We start from the raw sequence: 18,478 nt of genomic DNA, 5'->3' as shown, positions 1-18,478 counted from the left end.
ATAAAATGCAAATCTGTTTTCCAGATAGTGTGAAACAGACAAGTGGATTCGGAAGGAAATAAGAACTATCAGTATAACAAAGTCACAGGCCCCCACCGTTCAATATATTCATTGCACTTCCTGAAATTTCCCAAATCCCCTTAGAAAACTAAAGATTATGGGACTGACTAGTCCTGCCAGAGAAGTTATTATTCCTGGCTCTAATGCTAGTTCTATTTGAAGAGCTTCTCTCTTTAAATGCCTTCTTTTGTGTTCTGTCTTTTAGTGTTCAAGCTTGCAGGGCTGTCTTTTGTTGAACTAATGTAGCCCAACCTGAGGGTCTTTGGCTAAAAATCACACTACCATATTGCTACTGCCTTAATTTAGAGCAGGGGTAGGCAACCTCGGCTCTTTTATGACTCATGGACTTCAACTCCCAGAATTCCTGAGCCAGCCAAGCTGGCTCAGGAATTCTGGGAGTTGAAGTCCATGAGTCATAAAAGAGCCGAGGTTGCCTACCCCTGATTTAGAGCAACGTTTCTCAACCTCAGCATCTTTTAAGATATCTGGACTTCAACTCCCAGAATGCCCCGCAGTAAAACTGCCACTTTCTAACAAGCAGTCAACAGGCGAAGCTGGATTTCCTCAACAACCACCTGACTCACTTAATAACTGCAGTGAGTAATTTAACCACCATGGCAAAAAGGTCTTAAGATCAGGCTTGACTCATTTAACAACTGTCTTGCTTAACAACGGGACTGACCCCAATTGTGATAAGTTGAGAAATGCTTGTAGTACCTCTGTCAGGTTCATACTGCCTACCACAGTTGAAAAATGTGGAATACTGCCTAATTTTACAGTCACAGGCCAAAATTTCATAATTTAATAATAGCATACAAATTTAAAAAAACAAGCCAACAAAGCAGCAAAAACAACCGCACAGTAAAGACTTTAAGAATAATCAAGCAGTCAGTAGCCACAAAAAGCAGATGCAAAGGGGAAAAAATAATGTCCAGGAATTGAAAACTTTCTGGTCAAAGCTCCTCTAGTGCAACTGACAGGGAAAGGGGGCCCCACGCAGGCAACAGCTTTCACTAGTAGCTTTGCGAGTTCTTTGCAGACCTGACGTTCTGTCGCTGCTCCACCAAAGGAACTTCCGCAACTGCAATTCCAAAATCTGCCAACCGTGAAAAGCTTCTGCAGTCTCCACTTTTCACAGCTACTTTCGTAAGTCTCAATGGCGACTTCAGGATGTGGCCTCTCAAAGGAAACAGGGCGGACGCCTTGCCTGCAGCCACCTGCTTCCTTTCTGCAGGTAGCAGGTGAACGTGTGAGCTTCCAGTTCAGGGAGAAAAGATCACAGGCGCCTTTCCGGTGAGCTCTCAAGCTGGGTTCCCCAATCTCTGTTTCAGGATCAAATACTATGAGGGATGACAGTAATAAAAAGGAAATGAAAGAAATGAAAGTAGACGAAATCTACATCAACTGCTGCAGCTATCCTAATAAAATGAATCCCTGTATTCCAGAGACCACAAACCCTTTCCTTCGTGGTTTTAACCCCTGTCCAATGCAGTACAGTTCTGAATTGTAAAGACGCACGCTCTTCCATACCCCAAGGGAATCCTGCCAGGGCCACCTGCTTTTGCCCAAGCCCAGGACAATGCTGAACTACCTCTCCCCCCACGGCACCTATCAGCTTACAGAAGAAGTGGTGATCACAGAACTGTGCCAGACCAGCCGGCATTTGGGTTATGGCTGCTCCCCAAGACAAAAGACCAGCAAGCGAGCCAAAGGCAGCATCCTTACATTCTTACGGCTGGCAATGGCCTGCTGCAGCCAGAGCAGTTCCATGGCCAGGTGCTTGCGGTAGTTCTGCAGACCAGGCATCCCTCTGGGCACCTCTGGTGCTTTGGGGAAGTGAAACTCTGGAGAAGAAAAGAACAAGGCAGTCAGAAACAAGATGCCCTCTCTCCTCCAGCCGAGCAAGGCAGCCGTCCTATTCATACGCATGCACACGCAGGCAATGACGATTGATGCTATCCAGGGATGCTATCCGTTTACCAAAGCCAGGGTTCCTCCAGCGCTCATCTTACCTTGGCTCATCCGGGGAGACTCTGTCCCCAGAATTGTGCTGCTCCAGTCAGACGAGGCATTGCTGGGCTCCCCTTCCTCGTTCTCTCCTGGAAGGCTGCAGACATTCCCGAGGTGAGCATCTACGGCTTGCTCCAGACTCTCTCCTACCTCATCGATCTTGGGTTCAGCTGCCTCCTCAGCCAGAAGTCGGCTTGGAAACTGCATCTCAAAATCAGACATTGGCTTAGACTCTTGATAATATTGTGCATCCTGTTTTGGTGGCCTGTCAACTTTAACCTCTTCTCTGTTGAATTCCTTTATTGATTTCTGGGCAGACTGTAAATAAAATATAAAAATAAAGTTCATCAATATAAAACAAAACAATAATAAAGATGATTACCTTTAAAAAGGGAACGGTTATTATGTACAGAGCAAGACACTTTCCAGTTGAATGTGCAGATCTGTGTTGTACAGAACGTTGCACATCCTATTGCACATCAAACAAAAAGCAAATATTTATATGATATACAAATGGATATACCGAATGCCACCAGACTGTTAGTTCTGTAACAACAAACATGTTGCATGAAGACAATAACCTCCTTAAGCCATAACATGGTTTTATTTGAGTATCAGATATAATATGAACATAGCAATTGTATTCCATTAACCTGGGTTTAAGGACCAGCATATTAAATAAACTTAGCCTCAGAGAATATATAATTGTTTCACTCTCACAGTGCACGCTCTCCTATTCTAATTCAGAATAACTGCATGACTTGAGTAAAAGCAGTGGGAAACACAGAGTTTAAGATGATGACCAAGGCTGGGGAGACTTGAATTCCTCTTTACTTGGCTAAATTCAAGCTTTCCTATTAGACATTACAATAACAGCAACATACCCGCTGTAGAAACAAATGGGCTATTTGTAAAAACAAATACTGGGTTATTTCTAGCCCAATCTTCAAGTTCTAATGAGCTTTTTCATTTTTATATTGTGTCAAATGCAGATTATAGTGCATTTTAAAAAGGCAGTCTATTAGACTGAAAAATAGCGGTCTGCAACCCTGGGCCATGGGTTGGTGCACAGTCGAGCTATGGGTGCATGGTACATGTGCCCCAGCCCACCGCTTGTGCAAGTCGTGGGCATGTGCACGCCAGCCCCCTCCCCCACAGCTGGGCCACCAAGCTGATCGAGATGGTTTCATGCTTAAAATAGAAATAGAACTCACAGCCTTCTGGTTTCTAGCTGATGTCTTAACCACTAAGCCTTTAATTCCCCTCTGGAAGAGTTCAACAAACAAGGATCAATACTGCCACTTTTGCTAAGAGCTGAACCTATCAACAGTCATACCTTTGAGAGAAACTCCGGTCTTGGGAAGAGTTGGCCAGTCCACTGGACCCCATCCAAGTCCCCTTCAATTTCCTTGACGATGCTCTCATACTTACTCCTTAGGCTTTGAAGCCTTTTCCTGATCAAATAACCCCTGACAACAGCCTAAAAGGGAACAAACCGTTAAAAGCACAGTCACAGCTGGACAGAAGTGACCAATGCTATCATATAACAAGGCAGCACAGATTGAGTTTCTCCAGTAATGCAGGATTTGATAGGGAGAAGTTTAACAGGTGATTTTTCTCCCTTACATCTTGTTCGTCCAGCCATTTCAGGGGGGGGCGAGGGCAAGGAGGAAGTCAGCGCTTACTTGTGCCCATTCGAATTCCCAGGTCCAAATCTTAAACACTGAAGGCGAGGAAGGAAGACGAGGGGAGCCCAGAACCCTTTGACATTTATCTGAACCTTTTAACCTCTCACCCTTTCTACTACAAGCAGTCCTCGACTTACAATCAGAACTGAGCCCCAAATCTCCACTAAGCAAGTCAATGAGTTCTGCCCCGTTTTACAACTTTTCCTGCCACCCTCCTTAAGTGAACCACTGCAGCTGTTAAGCTAGTAAGAGGGCTTTTATGTGAAACCACACCCCCCACAGACACACACACTTCGCTGGTCAGGTCAAGGGGATCATGTGATCACCTTAGTTGCCAAGCGACTGGGTTTCCGTCACGTGACCGCGGGAGTGCCGTAGCCGTCCTAACTGTGAAAAACGGTCATAAGTGACTTTTTCCGTGGTGTTGCACCTTCGGCCACTAAACGAGTGGTTATTAAGTCGAGGACTGACTGTGACTCCTCCCCAGATTTCCCTCTCCAGGGCGACGCGGGGGAGGGCAGGAGACCCCCCAAGGGGCGGGCGCTGCTCTCCGAGCCTCCCGGGCAAGGGCAGCCCCCAGGCTCCTTCCCGGCCCGCGTTCCTCCCTCTCGACGCCTGAGGCGGCCCACCGACCCCGGCCCCGCTTTCCGCCGCTCGGCCGCGCCGCCCACCTGCAACCGCGCCGCCGCCGCCGCCGCCGCCTCCCGCATCCTCCCGCCCGCCTCGGCGGCCGCGTCCCCCGGTGACGTCAGCGGAGGGCGACCCGCTCGGTCCGCTCTCCAGCTGCGCTGAGTTCCAGGTCCCATCATTCCCAGCGGGGGGGGTGTCCACACAAAGATTGTGTGCCCGGCCCCCACGCCGATTGGCCAGGTTCCTCGGGCTAAAACGGGGGCGCTTGAGGGAGCGATCCTCCCAGCCAGGTGTGCGACACCCACTTCCGGTCTCCGCTCGGCCGCATCTGACGTCTTCACTCCGCGACGCTCGGCGGCTGTAAAGTGGGTGGATTTCAACCGCCAGAATTGCCCCGCCAGCAACGCCCCCCCCCGCCCTCCCACCACCACCGTCGACGACCCCAGCCCATAAAAGCAGAGAAAGGATCAAACGCCGCTGCTAAAGCTGTCTTAGAAATTTTGGAGGTTGATGTCTATCATGGCTGGCTCAAGAATTCTGGGAGATGGAAGTCCACACCCGTTCTTCACGGAAGTCTCAGAATGAGCAGCACCCTCCTGTTCAATAAAATTATAAAAGTAACCAAAAACAGAGAGTGTAATTTCAAACCTGTTTTTATTTTATGTCAGTGATTCAGGGTCGTGGCTTAACACTCTCAACACCACATTGATGGCACTGCTGGCTGACACGAACCAGAGTCCGCAGTTGGGAGGGAACTCAAGTTAACGCAGGGCTCTTCTCTCTGGAATTGTAGATCCAAGTAGTTTTCAGGACAGAATTCCCTACTTCCCCACTGCTGCGCAGAAGGTCTCTCCATCTCTGGTTTTGTGGTGGCTCCGGCCAAAGGGGCTTTCCTGATTTGACAGCCTGTGACAGGCAAACCAAGCGGCTCAGCCTGCTTCTTCTGCAGTCCCCAGCCAGGGAGACTAGAGGAGTGGGTGGGTGCAGGGATAGTTCATGTTCTCAGGAACCCTCTCAGCACAAAGGTTCCCCAGTCGCCTTCACGTTCGATGCTGTCAGAATTCATCTGTCCCCCACAGCTGTAGATCCAAGTGGAAAAGGAGGAACATACCGTAAAAGGATTATCATGAATAATGGGGGCTTTTTCCAAACTCTCCCCAAAGCAATTGTCGTGCCCCTAATATACTAACTGTGTTCTTAGGAAAGAATAATACATAGCTCTCAGACTAATGCCATGTGCAGAGTAGGCACAGGATGCAGGAGATCAAACTCGTGCAGCATTATAAAAACAAAACTATTTAAAATGAGAGGTGCCCAGCTCACACAGCAGGAGGAGCGAGAACAAAGGGCCGCCATTGGTGTTACGTCTGCTGCTCATCAGAAATTTCCAGAGAGGTTTGTCCATTATGGAACCTGGAGCAAGACTGCAAGGGGAAGGAAACCAGAAGCCTTCTGCTCTTGCCACACTAAGCAAAAGAGGGTCTCTCAGCTCGACTCGGGGCTCCAACGTGGAGGATCAGCATCCTGGCCCCGTCCCTCTCCTTTGCCTTCCTTGCTTCTTTTTCTGTTCAGTAGCCATGCAGAACAGGCTTTTGTCCCTTGCGCTTTCTGCCTCCTGCTTGCGTGTGTCTGCCTCTTTCCATCTGGCAGCCCCTAACCTTTCAACAAACACAATTCAGATGCAGTTGCCTGCCAGACATCCTTCTCGAGGCCTATTCAGAAGGGCCACAAGGGGGACAGCCTGGCCCTTCCCAATGGCTTTTCTAGGTGTTGGGTGCTTCTTCCACATCAGGATTTTCAGCCAAGTGAAGCTTTTGTCTAAGGTGAAGGGTTAAGAAATAAGTAGTAGGAGTCGAACAGCCATTTCTCCTGGCCCTTTCTCTGAACTTTTACAGCCTGGGTAGACCAGCTGCCTTCCTGACCTTTTGGACTTCAGCTCCTGTTGGTCTCAGTCCAAATGACCAACAGCAAGGAATCCTGGCTAATCACGATGCAAAGTTGCATCTCCTCAGGGGGCGAAAAAAGCCAAGATGGCAGCCACAACCTTCCACCCCTTTTTTTACAGATGCAATATACGTGTAAACAAAAAGCCAAGGCTCCAATCATGCAGCTGCAGTCCTTGTCTTTGCTAGTGTTTCTCAATCTTGGAACTTTAAGATGGGTGCACTTCTGACTGGGGAATTCTGGGAGTTGACATCCACCCTCTTAAAGTTGCCAAGGTTGAGAAATGATGATCTTGACTTTTATAGCCTCCATCCACCCAGGGACATCTCTGCCATTGGTTCATCCTATGAAACATAATATTATTATGAACATCAGCCATGCTGACTTAGTTTAGACTGCAGCTCTGTACTAAATCTGCAGCATGTAACATTAACATTGAGGAACCTGGAAATGTACATCCACACCCACACCATCTACTTGGAAAGACAGGCAAGATAAGGCTGCTGGCTTGGATTTGGGAGGACCATGCAACACAGATGTGGCTCAAGGAATGTTCGCACACCAATATCAGTCTGTGAGCTTCATGGCTAAATGGGGATTTATCCAAGGCGCAAAATTTAGCACCTTTAAACCAGGTTGGCCCTCATCACAATTGGGTGGTTTCACACCATGCACAAGCCACCCAGAGCCATTTTCTCCTGGATTGCTATGTTGTTAACCAAACTTCTAAGTTAAATCAGCCTTTTTGTCCCCAGGTTGTTGATTTATTTATTTATTTATTGATGGGATTTATATCCCGCCCTATCTCCCGAAGGACTCAGGGCGGCTAACAACAAAACATATAATAAGTACAGAAATCAAGATAAAAATGAAATTGAGAACATCAGTGCAGTAAATTAAAATTAGAGAATTTAAAAAATGAATTAAAAATACTAAATATAAATTAATTAAAATGCCTGTCAGTCTAGGTCAGCCTGGTGGAACAGGTGTGTTTTGAGGCCGCGGCGAAAGGATTGGAGGTTTTGGGCCATCCGAAGCTCAGGGGGGAGCTGATTCCATAGGGTTGGCGCTCCCACAGAGAAGGCCCTCCCCCTGGGGGTCGCCAGCCGATATTGCCTAGCTGACGGTACCCTGAGGAGGCCTTCTCTGTGTGAGCGTACTGGACGATGGGAATTTGTTCCCGGCAGCAGATGGTCCTGCAAGTATCCCGGACCTAAGCCATGTAGGGCTTTAAAGGTAAGTACCAGCACCTTAAATCTCACCCGGAGGGCAACTGGTAGCCAATGCAGCTCACACAGGAGGGGTGTAATATGGGAGTATCGGGGAGCTCCCATCACAACCCGTGCAGCTGCATTCTGCACCAGCTGAAGCCTCCGGGTGGTCTTCAAGGGCAGCCCCATGTAGAGAGCATTACAGTAATCTATACCGGAGGTAACGAGTGCGTGGGTGACTGTACGTAGGGCATCTCGGTCCAAAAAGGGGCGCAATTGGTATATAAGACGAATCTGTGCAAATGCCCCCCTAGCCACGGCTCCAATGTGATCTTCAAAACTGAGTCGTGAATCTAGGAGGACGCCCAGATTGCGTGCTCTATCAATGGGAGGTAACATCTCTCCTCCTATAGTCAGAGATGGAACCTCTTGGACTAAACGAGATGACGGTATGTACAGCCACTCAGTCTTGGCCAGGTTGAGTCGAAGCCTGTTTTCTCCCATCCAAATCTGTACCGCTTCCAGACAACGGGACATCATATCGAGGGCATCACTGGGTTGGTTCGGGGTGGAGATGAATAGCTGGGTATCATCAGCATATTGATGATATTTCACCCCGAAGCTACGGATGATCTCTCCCAGCGGCTTCATATAGATGTTGAACAGGAGGGGCGAGAGCACCGAACCCTGAGGGACTCCACAATTAAGAGGCCTAGGGCTCGACTTCTGCCCTCCTGCCAACACCGTCTGCGAACGGTCCGAGAGGTAGGAGGAGAACCACCGCAGAACGGTGCCTCCCACTCCCAGCCCCTCAAGACGACGCAGTAAGATACCATGGTCGATGGTATCAAAAGCCACTGATAGATCTAATAGGACCAGGACAGAGGAATAACCTCTATCTCGGGCCCGCCAGAGATCATTCACCAGCGCGACCAATGCCGTCTCTCTGGTCTGAAACCCGATTGGTACGGATCTAGATATTCAGCTTCCTCCAGGTTCAAAGGGAGCTGTCGTGCCACCACGCTCTCAACGACCTTCGCAAGGACGGAAGTTGTTTAAAACAGCTGGGTCCAGTGCCGGTTTCTTGAGGAGGGGCCTTACCACCGCCTCTTTCAAGGCAGCAGGGAAGTACCCTTCACTCAGTGAGGCATTGATAACTGCTAGGAGCCAGCCTCGTGTAACCTCCCGAGATGCATAGACTAGCCAGGAGGGACACGGGTCCAACAAACATGTGGCAGCACTTAATTTCCCCATGATCTTGTCCACTTCATCCGGAGTCACAGGATCGAACTATTCCCAAATGTACTCGGCCAACTTCATCGTTTTCCTCTCGTTAGATACTGCCCAGTCAGAGTCCAGACCAGCCCGAATCTGAGCAGTTTTGTCCACCAGATATTTACTAAATTCCTCAGCCCGTCTATGTAGGGGGTCCTCTCCCGTTTCTTGACTTAAAAGGGAGCGGACCACTCTAAATAGGGCGGCCGGGCGATTATCTGCGGACGCAATGAGGGTGGTGGTGATGGGAGAAACGGGCTCACTTGTAATACAAGTAGCCCCCAATTTAGGACTGATTGCATAGCAACCGTTCAAAGATACCAGGGCCTCGAAAAAGATACTTAAAACCCAGATTCGGAGCTCCATTGGTCGTGTCCCTACCTGCAGACACACAATTGCATTTTGGATGCTCAGCAACCAGCTTGTATTTATGGCCATTTGCAGGGTCATTTGACCATGATTTATGGTGATTTTTACTGGAAAACAGAAGTAAGCACCAGTCTGTGAGAAAGGGTTCTCTTAACATTCACAGAATCTTAGCGACTGCTTCAAAAAATCTAAAATCAGGAGTGTCAGAACCCATTTTCTTGTTGGGGGGGTTGGTTCTGTCCCTTTCCAGCTTCTTTCTGTGGGTTGTATCCTTCTCCTGAGGGGGAGGGGGTATTAGGCCCTATGGAATGCATTATTTCTCCTTTGCTTAGCTACAACGTATCCTCTCCCTTTTCTATCTGCTTGCTCTTTGAACTGTTTCTCCCTTGATGTCAACCTGGGGTGAGAAAGGAATGTGCCTACCACCATCTGGCTTCTCTCTCTCTCTGCGGAAGAGAAAGGTGCGAAGACCCAACAACGTCTTCACAGGCATGGGAACGGACTCTGTTATCAGCTCCGTTCCCATAGAGGACATAACACCTGGGGATTGGCTCATTTGAACTGATGAACTATTGGGGTGGGGTTTGCTTGAGGCTCCTTTAACCTATTGATTTGAGTGGGAAGCCCTCAGATCCTGCCTTCTATGCCTGCTGTCAGCTTCTCCTAATAAAAGTTCCTTTTGGGATGAATCTGTTGCAAGAGTCCTGCTTTCTTGGGATGAGGTTTTGAAGCGGGTCCTTACATACGGTCTCAACCTATGACCTTCATGATATATGCAAATTCCCAGGCTTCATTAGGCTGGTAGGTCAAGGACAGCCTGTACTTTGCACAAGTGATCCAATGGCAGAGATATAGCATTATCTTAACTGCAGACAAGAGATTGGCTATCACTTGGAGTTAGGCGTCCAGGACAAAGCATGATGAAGTCCCATACACAAGATGTCACCATCCCCATAGACACCTGTGCATTACGTCCCCATAGGTCCCCATGTTCTTCCACCTCTGATGCACTCCTTCTTCTCTGAAACAGCACCCCATTCACATCCCTTTTCCTCTCCTGCCCCCCCCCCGAATCAATTTGTCAGGAAAACCACATTGGGCCCTAAAAAAAGGATACATGGAATTGCTGAGTTCTTCCAGCTACAAAAACAAATGAAAAAAGCAAAAAAAAGCATTGTGAACATATGCAAGAGGCCCAGACCCAGAAGAGGCCTTGTCCAATGCCAGAGGCAGGGGCAGGCATTGGGAAAGCTGCCCAACCATCCTTCCAATGGGGGAGACAGGCAAAGAGCTTGGGCGTGTTTTTCCTCAGACCTCGCCTTGTTTTCCCTGCTGTCACTGGCCCCTAATGAAAGTTCCTTTTAATGCAACACTTGTTTCAAGAGTTCTGCTTCCTTGGGAGGCTTCGATGAGGTAGGTCCTTACAGAAAGAAGGTAAAGGTCTGTGATAGCCAGGCTGGGTTTGGAGTAGCCAGAGTTAACTGGAGAGGAGATGCAGCCTCCCCCCACCTCATCTCAGTGCCCATTTCGCTCCCTCTCCCTCTCCGGGCCCAGAGAAGGACCCTTCCAGAGGGCCACTCTAAGCCCCACATCCTTGGCAAGGCTAACCTGGGGTACGTTCAGCATGTTGTGGGAACCCAGTCAGCCTCACTGCATTCCACTTCTTCTGGCCAAGGACACGAACGCAGAGCATCGTCTTTGGCAATCCCTGCCTTCTCCTGCCCTGCCTCAAAGGGAGCCATTCGAACTCTAGCTTCATTTCATTGCAGATTGCACTCCTCTCACATGGGCGGGGAGGAGGGGGGGTCCATCCCTCCATCCAGCCATCCAGCCTCGCCTGCAATGTCCCCACCACCACCATTTCATCCCTAGCTGCTGGATCCATGCAACAGGGAACCCCACTTTATGTTTTGGTGGGTTGTGTCCTTCCTAAATGGCAAAATGCCAAGCCCACTTCAGTCTAGGGATGTGATGGGAGGAAGCGAGGAGGTGGGTCCCCAGGAGGGAGGGTTCCATCCCAGAGGAGGAAGAGGCACCTCAGCCCGGATATCCTGTGTGAGGGAAAGAGAGCGAAGACAGCCCCTCCCTAAGAGTTCTCAAATTACATGGTGGACGCAGATAGCAGAGACCTGAGTCTAGCAGGATTGATGTCAAGTCCAAAACCAAGAACGACATGTGGCAATTCTCCCAGGCTGAGTTCTTTATTGCTTCACGCCTGTGGACGGAATCTTGCCAGACTGAGGACTCTGCAAGCCATCGGCATCTACCAAATGCTCTGGGAACGGTTAGGGAGGGGCTGTCTTCACCCTCTTTCTCTCACAAAGGATATCTGGACTGCCTCTTCCTCCTCTGGAATGCCCCCCCCCATCCTGGGAATCCACCTTCTGGGGATCCACCTCTCTTCTAGAAGAAGGCAACTGCTTGGGACACTCACGTTGGTCAGCAGCTGGTCCAGATTCCTGTCAGCCACAGTTTTCTTTTGATCTTCCACAAGTTCCTCCACGTAGACATCCAGGCTGAAGTGTAGGCGGGCGAGTTTCTCCTGCATCTCCCGGACGTGCTCCAGCTGCTCAAAAGAACACTCTCTGCCTGCAGGCCCAGACCAGGACAGGGGTGCAGAGCAAAGGTGAGCCAAACAGGGGGGGGGGGAAGAAAAGGTTGACTCTGCTGGCCTTACCAAAAAGGAATTAATGGCAGCAGCAGCAACACTAATTAATCTTTCCAGCAACTAGAAGCTTCTTTGATTAATGTTTCTGGTCCCGGAAGGAACAAAGAAAGCTCTGTACAGCCTGGTAAGAGAACTGGTTCAAAACCTGTCGGGGAGGCTGACTTGAACTATAGTTACTTGCAATCTTCTCCACGCCTCATTATAATCTAAAACCTCCTGAATATGAGGATGCGCATTAACAAAATCATACTAATGTTGTTACGGGATGCTATGAGATATTACATCCTAATATACTAAAGACGTGTGTGCTACATCAGAGATGTGTCAAATCATGCTAACCAATGAAAGAACTTGTTCCAGACCCAATGGGTTTGAACTGTATATAAAGTGATTTTCTATTTTCTAAGCTGCTCCTCTCCTCTCTTGGGTGAGGTGCCTCTCCTTACTTGTGTACATAATGAAGACATTTTAATCTACTTTTCTAGCTTGGGTTCGATTTGGGCAAGGTATCTGTGGGCTAACGGATCTGCCTGCATTGATGGCTAACAGTATGATAGTCCTACCCAACTCAACAATCATCTCCAGACCAGGCATGGTGTGTTAAACAGATCATTATAATTTCTTCCAAATCAAAAGCATCACAGCTAGTAAAAACTCAAACTATATCTATAATTGAAATCCTTAGAACTGTGATTCTCAACCTTGGCAGCTTGAAAATGTGTGGATTTTAACTCTGAATTCCCTGCCAGCATGATTGCCAAGGGCTGGAAATGCTGCCTTAGAAGCCCAAAACCAACGTATCAAAGGAACATAAACCTTGCACTACTGAAATTTCACACACACACACCCCATAAGTGGAGCTTATGTACATGTACATATCTAATTAATCCACACATTAAGTTGCTAAGCAAAGCTTCTCTGCCACATCTTCTGGGGAAAATCAAATGAGCTGATACTGGGACAATTTTTCTATCCCTGTCAAGTGTGAGGAATGTTAATTGTTGCAGCAAGAGAATTGCTGGAAAGAGAGGACAACCTCCGGGTTAATGACTTAATGACGGAGCCCTTTGAGACAGAAATGCTTCTAGCCAAGGATGTGGGCAGCGGTGGCCAGGGACTGACAAGCAGGCGCAAGATGCAACATAAGAGAGACAAGAGAATCAGTAGGGGAGGAACTAAGGAGGGGGAGAAACCCCAATTAATTATCCATTTCATTCATCTCTGACTCCACAAATGGCTAAGAGCCTTTCTTGACCAGCTATCTTGAACTATACTTCTAAAAGCAGGCGCCCAAATTTGTTTTTCTTCTCTACTGTCCTGTTCCTTTTTTTTTGCTTGTGTGCTCTGTCACTGAGATTGTAATGCAAGGGCTGTGGTTGCTGCACTAAGCGAGGCAGAAGGCTTTTTCATCAAAAAGCGCAGAGTAAAAATTATGATCTCATGAATAAATGAAAGTAGGATTAAGGATTATCCAGAGATAAATGATAACCCAGGATTTGAACTCGCCTCAACTCTCTCTGCCCAGCATAATACAGTCTAGAGACATCCCAGCATTAAAGACGTTACCGAAAGCTTGAAGCTTCCCTGAGTGGAAATCATTCAGCAGGTTAAGGAGACCCCCTTCCATCTCATACACATCAGAGACGTCGGTCAGGAAGGAATGCTGCAGGGGGGTGCCCACCACGGAGCCCGCATTGCCCCCAAGCTGTGGGACTCGTGACGCCTCCTTGCTTGCTCTGCAACAGAAAACAAGGAGAGGTGACATCTGGGGCAACGGTGGCAGGAAACCAGCCAGCCTCCAAAAGAAAAGCAGGCTCTGCCCCAAGATTGGCCAAGCGTCCGGCCACCTGGCACAGCAGCTCTCCTCCCCTGCAGAACAGGCTTTGGCACTGCCTGGAGGGCAATCTGCAAGGACTAGCATCTTGGCAGCCCTTTAAACACCTTCCGATGGGCTGCTTTGTACTGCTGGCTGGCTTCCCACCTGCTCTCCCGCAACCCTGCACCATCGATGCGGTGGTCCCTCCACATACTTATGTACCTGCATTTGCACAAACCTAGGCTTGGCTGGTTATAACCACGAGTCGCTTTTTGTGACTTTCGGTTAACTCCACTGTGCAAACTCAGAAAGGAAGCTAGCTTGATAACTAAGTACAAGCTGTGTGAAGAGGGCTGGACCCGACCGGCCGTATTTCTTTTACTGAATTGCGGTTGTACAACGCAAGGAGGATGTGAAAGAACTACCTTAACTGAGCTGAGGGGCCCCATCAAAGACCCTTGACTCAAACCCACAACTACAGGATGAGATTTCTAACCGCGGATTGCTCAATGAGATCCAAAGCAAACTATGCTGGTGTCCCTATCACTAAGCCAAGAACTCAAGCGCGAGTCACAAAACCGTTTAAAAAGCGAACTGAGCTCCTTCGGGTATCGTAAACATTTTTGTGAGGAAGGATACATGTGGGTTCAGCTCTCTGTTTAATAAATAAAGTCTCCTCAAGGTCGTCTCCTTATCAGCATGACGGTGAAGTTTTCTTAATGGCAGGACAGGAGCCGTTTTTTATTGGTTTCGTCACAACTCTGAAGTTTCATCCCAGCTCTGATTCTGCTACGTTTCTAAGCTCAGATTCCTGCCACAGGCTGCCCCCAGTAGAAATATTTCTAACACTATTTCTTATTATTGCTTTGTTAATAGTCAAGTGCTTTTTCCTGTTGCCTTTTGTTATAATTTTTATTTCCCAGGGTTGGTTCAAACGCTTCATGATGCTCTGAGACAGCTTCTGACAAGGGCTGGAGCGGCAACAGAAAATAAACAAATCTTCCATCCTTGTGAGACTCGGGTCCCGCCTGCCCTACCTGAAAGTGCTGCCAGAATGCCAGCCCTGCCCGAGCACCTGGCCTGCCCTGGCGCCCTCAGGCCTTGCCCTCAGAGGCCCGCTCTGCCCCGTCCTCGTGCTGACCTCTTAAACTTGGCTCTTGGCCTCGGAGATGGGAGGTGCGGCGTCCCCAGCGAGAAAGAGGCACTCTTGCTGGCCGGGACAGGCAGCTTGCGCAGCGCGCTTGCGGGGCCCGGCTGGCCGAGGTGAGCCTTGGGGCTCTTCTTCTTCCTCTCCTCCATCGTGGGGTCTCCCTCTCAACCACCCCACCTGCAAGAGGAGAGCAAGCAAGATGGAGGAGGCCAAGCAAACGTTACCAGTGACTTTGGAAAGTCCTGCACCGAATCCCATACTTGAGGAGAAGGCCTCACAGGCACAGAAGGACAAGGAGGACTAGAAATAATGCCTGGAAAGTCCACGCTGGAAACCGCTTCTGGACTTTTTGCAAAAAAATGAAAATACTGAAACTTTGATTTTAGGTTTTGATGACTAGAATGACTTTGTGGTTATTGAAATGGTTTGAAATATTTAGAAATTTAAAGCAAAAGATTGAGGATGCAATTTTTTTTTCTTGTCTTACTGCACTGAAAAAAGTCGGGAAAAGTCACTACGTTTTTGTCTTTTTCTTTTCACCTCTTTTATCCCTTCTCTAACTTTTGCTTCTTTTTGTATTTTTATCATATAATAAATTTTAATAACATTTGAAACAAAGAGGGAAGTCCACCCATGTTAATGCTGACTGGAGAAAACAGCAGGACATGGAGGTACTTAAACAACTTAAGGAAGTCTCTCTCTTACACACACACACAGACAGACATCTCTGGCCAATTATGCTCTAGCTGGCAGGTATGGAAAAACAACCCTGACCCTTTTGCAAGAGAGAAACTGAGGGGGGGAAAGGTGACAAAAACAGAGCAGCCAATTATTTTGTGACCTGTTAGCTCCTCATGTGCACAGTAATAGCGCCTCAAGGAGTTGAAGATTTTTTATTACCAACTGAAGCATAATCAAACTTAGGCAATGGATTATTAGCCCAGCCTTCTTAACTTGCAGACCATAATTTTTGTCTGAATTTGTCCCTTAAACCCAGTTAATAGGGATTCAATCAGGTTAAACGCCATGGAGCATCATTTTGGAAGGAACAGGTGTTGTTTGCAAAGTTTGGAATGAAATTGGGGAGCCTTATTTATTAAATTTATATCCAGCCCATCTCATTGAAGCGAGCCTTAAGACTGGCTCCAGCCACCTCCCTTTATAGAATTTTGTGGGGGGGGGGCATGTGGCAAACACGGCTGGAAGAGTTTGCATGGCAGGTTAAATTGCTTTTTTTACCTCCGTCCTAATCATTTCTCCAGGGCAGCAGGACACCTAAATCTGAGGCTTTTTCTCACCAGCGACAGCCAGGACTTGGATACAGTGGTTCACGTTTTGGGCTGATGCACACAGGATGGATTCTGTAGTACCAACATTGACTTTGTAGTATTGCTGTACTTGCTAACTTAAGTTATTTTGAATTTTCATTTGACTTATTTTCTCTCCCTTTAAATGATATTGATGGTAACATTTCTAAACTTCAAGACAAAAACCTGTCTTTATTCCCCAGATCAGAATAGGATGGGATGTCTGGAGTTTGCCTGGTTTCTCTCCAGTATATCTGGTTTGTCTCTCTGTGAACTCCAAACAAATTTATGACTTTGTTTCCTCATTAAAATCTTAAATTTTACGCCCAAGCAAATTTTGTCGGACCTCATTTAAACGGACATACATGTTGTCACATGTATATGTTTAACTCTATGTAACTGATTGACTACGCAAAAGAGGGGTTAGGTTTGCCCTGTCCAATCAACTTTTCTCTTGCATTTTCTCTGATAAAAGGGACCGAAAGCTGGTCTCGGGGTTCCCTCTTAGAATGAGAGCAATCCGTTTTAGTCAGAGCGTTCAAATTGTAATAAAAGGATCTTCCTGTCTCGATCTGTATCCTCGGAGAGCCCGCAGGAGGCTCGGAAGCCGCGCCCGGCTAACGGGCTCAGGCAACCCGTTTCATCTCGGCAAGAGAGCGGGCCGGGGGAGGGACCGTTCCGGGGGGGCGCGAGCCCTCCTGCCCTGAAGCAGCGAAGGTCAGAAATCTCTTTCGCAGCCTCGCCTCCCACCTGCACCTTCCCGGACTTCTCCAGTTTGTCCCCCGTCCTTGTTCTTTTTCTTTCCGCAGAGAAAGGAGGGCGGGCGGCGCTGTGGAAAGGCCGGGGCCCGGAGGAATCCACGGGCGGCGCACCCCCCCCCCGCAATGTGGACGTGGAACCGGCGCGGCTCCCCGCCCGTCCAGACCCCCCAGCTGCTCCCCGGGCCGGCGGCCCCTCCCCGGCCGGGCGTCTGGAGCTCCGAGGCCCCGTCCGCGGAAGGAGTCCCGAGGCTCCAAGCGCCCGGGGAGACCAGCGACCCCGTCAGGGGCGACCCGCAGCCCCGCCGGCTTCCCCGGGAGGGCGAGGGCCGGGCCCAGCGGCGCGCCACCCTCCCGGCCGGCTCTGCCCCTCCAGCCGCTTCTCCCGGCCGTCCGAGAGGCGGAGTCCGGCCTCCCTGCTGCCCTCCGCCCGGCGACTCCGCCCTGTCCCGGGGCTCCCCGCGAGGCCGGCCAGGCGGGCGCCGGCAGAGCCGCGTCGGGCTGAGGCTCTCCGCCCGGCGGGGCGTCTGGAGCGGAGGCGGCCCTCCCCGCCGCCCGGCATAACAAAGGGAACCTCTCCGGCGCCGAGCCTGCGAGTCCCTCGGCGAGCTGCCGCCTCTCCCTCGCCAGGGGCCGCCGCCGGCGCCGCAGGCTGGGCTGGGGCCGGACGCGACGCCCCTCCGCCCGGCTAAGGCGGGCTGCCCTCCCGCCCGAGCCCTTCGGCCCTCGCCGCGGGCGCGCCGACTCGCAGCCGACCGGCCCAGGCGTCCCGGCGGCTCTCGTGGGCTCCGGCGATCCCCGGGCAGCCGGCGGGCGGCGCCCACCCAGCGACGTCGCGGGACGCGAGAGGCTCCGGCGGTGGGATCCGGAGCCGGCCACGCCTCTGCTCCGCCCTCCGCGGCCGAAGGCTTGAAGGGGCGCCGGGCGCCTCCTGCGCTTGGCACGAGGCGCGGCTCTCATCCCTGGCAGTTCTGCGATGTGTGGGCTTCTACTCCCAGAATCCCCCAGTCGGCAAAACCGTGGCATGCAGAATGATGGGTCACCATCTGGCCTGGTCTAATCAGATGACTGCAAGACTGCTGTAATTCTATCGCCTAAATCAGGGGTAGGCAACCTTGGCTCTTTTATGACTTGTGGACTTCAACTCCCAGAATTCCTCAGCCAGCGTGCCTGGCTGAGGAATTCTGGGAGTTGAAGTCCACAAGTCATAAAAGAGCCAAGGTTGCCTACCCCTGGCCTAAGTAGATATCCCCTACCAGCCTTCTTCTTCTTCTTCTTGTGCCATATCCATTATCGGGCATTGGTGATCCTGTTTTTATCAGTAGCCGCACTAAAAAGTTCTGCTGAGTTTTGTCCAAACCAGTCCCTTAGATTTTGAAGCCACAATGTTCTTCTTCTGCCTGGACCTCGTTTGCCTTCAGTCTTTCCCTGGAGGATTAAATGGAGTATGCCGTATTTTTCTGGGTGTCACATCACATGTCCGAAATAGTCTAAAATTCAGAGAAGAGCAACTAAGATGATCAAAGGCCTGGAAAACATGAAGAACGGCTGCGGGACTTGGGTTTGGCTAGTCTAAAGAAAAGAAGAAATAG

At 49.7% G+C, this 18,478-nt stretch overlaps 2 protein-coding genes across 8 annotated transcripts; both read right to left on the bottom strand.

Annotated features, from left to right (window-relative positions):
• Nucleotides 1-842: 842 nt before the first annotated feature.
• IQCC (IQ motif containing C) lies at nt 843-4,666 on the bottom strand. The gene is made up of 5 exons (XM_081334584.1): nt 4,430-4,666; nt 3,407-3,550; nt 2,073-2,388; nt 1,786-1,904; nt 843-1,400 (listed from the first exon to the last, which is right to left on the bottom strand). Exons 1-5 carry the CDS (start codon nt 4,565-4,567, stop codon nt 1,362-1,364), a joined length of 756 nt encoding a protein of 251 aa, XP_081190710.1. The 5' UTR covers nt 4,568-4,666; the 3' UTR covers nt 843-1,361.
• Nucleotides 4,667-5,033: 367 nt separating this feature from the next.
• CCDC28B (coiled-coil domain containing 28B) lies at nt 5,034-17,989 on the bottom strand. Of its 7 annotated transcripts, XM_081335369.1 has the most exons (7): nt 17,461-17,585; nt 16,061-16,182; nt 14,813-14,998; nt 13,422-13,591; nt 11,622-11,776; nt 10,305-10,327; nt 5,034-6,206 (listed from the first exon to the last, which is right to left on the bottom strand). In XM_081335369.1, the coding sequence occupies exons 3-7, from the start codon at nt 14,968-14,970 to the stop codon at nt 6,152-6,154; spliced, it is 561 nt and encodes a 186-aa protein (XP_081191495.1). In that variant the 5' UTR covers nt 14,971-14,998; nt 16,061-16,182; nt 17,461-17,585; the 3' UTR covers nt 5,034-6,151. The 7 variants fall into 7 exon arrangements, 6 of the variants coding, with proteins under 6 accessions (XP_081191495.1, XP_081191496.1, XP_081191494.1 ...); XR_014027418.1 differs by lacking the exon at nt 17,461-17,585 and having other exon boundaries at nt 5,034-5,467; nt 5,712-6,206; nt 14,813-16,865; XM_081335370.1 differs by lacking the exons at nt 16,061-16,182; nt 17,461-17,585 and adding an exon at nt 17,643-17,989.
• Between the last annotated feature and the right edge of the window lie 489 nt (nt 17,990-18,478).

This window comes from Vipera berus (assembly GCF_964194415.1).
Source record: "Vipera berus genome assembly, chromosome: 9".
NCBI lineage: Eukaryota > Metazoa > Chordata > Lepidosauria > Squamata > Viperidae > Vipera > Vipera berus.
Note: the sequence above shows the minus strand (reverse complement) of the source record. Positions and strands in the feature narration are given on the sequence as shown.

What these genes read in the sequence shown, in the direction of transcription:
- IQCC (XM_081334584.1), bottom strand. Translation starts at nt 4,567, where the DNA reads ATGATGGGACCTGGAACTCAGCGCAGCTGGAGAGCGGACCGAGCGGGT. An exon ending in GTCTCCCCGGATGAGCCAAG is followed by an intron (nt 1,905 to 2,072) that starts GTAAGATGAGCG and finishes TTTCTTCTCCAG; the next exon opens with AGTTTCACTTCCCCAAAGCA. An exon ending in CCATTGCCAGCCGTAAGAAT is followed by an intron (nt 1,401 to 1,785) that starts GTAAGGATGCTG and finishes CATCCCTCATAG; the next exon opens with TATTTGATCCTGAAACAGAG.
- CCDC28B (XM_081335370.1), bottom strand. Translation starts at nt 14,970, where the DNA reads ATGGAGGAGAGGAAGAAGAAGAGCCCCAAGGCTCACCTCGGCCAGCCG. An exon ending in AGGGAAGCTTCAAGCTTTCG is followed by an intron (nt 11,777 to 13,421) that starts GTAACGTCTTTA and finishes CTGGGCCTGCAG; the next exon opens with GCAGAGAGTGTTCTTTTGAG. An exon ending in TGGACCAGCTGCTGACCAAC is followed by an intron (nt 10,328 to 11,621) that starts GTGAGTGTCCCA and finishes TTGTTTTTGTAG; the next exon opens with CTGGAAGAACTCAGCAATTC.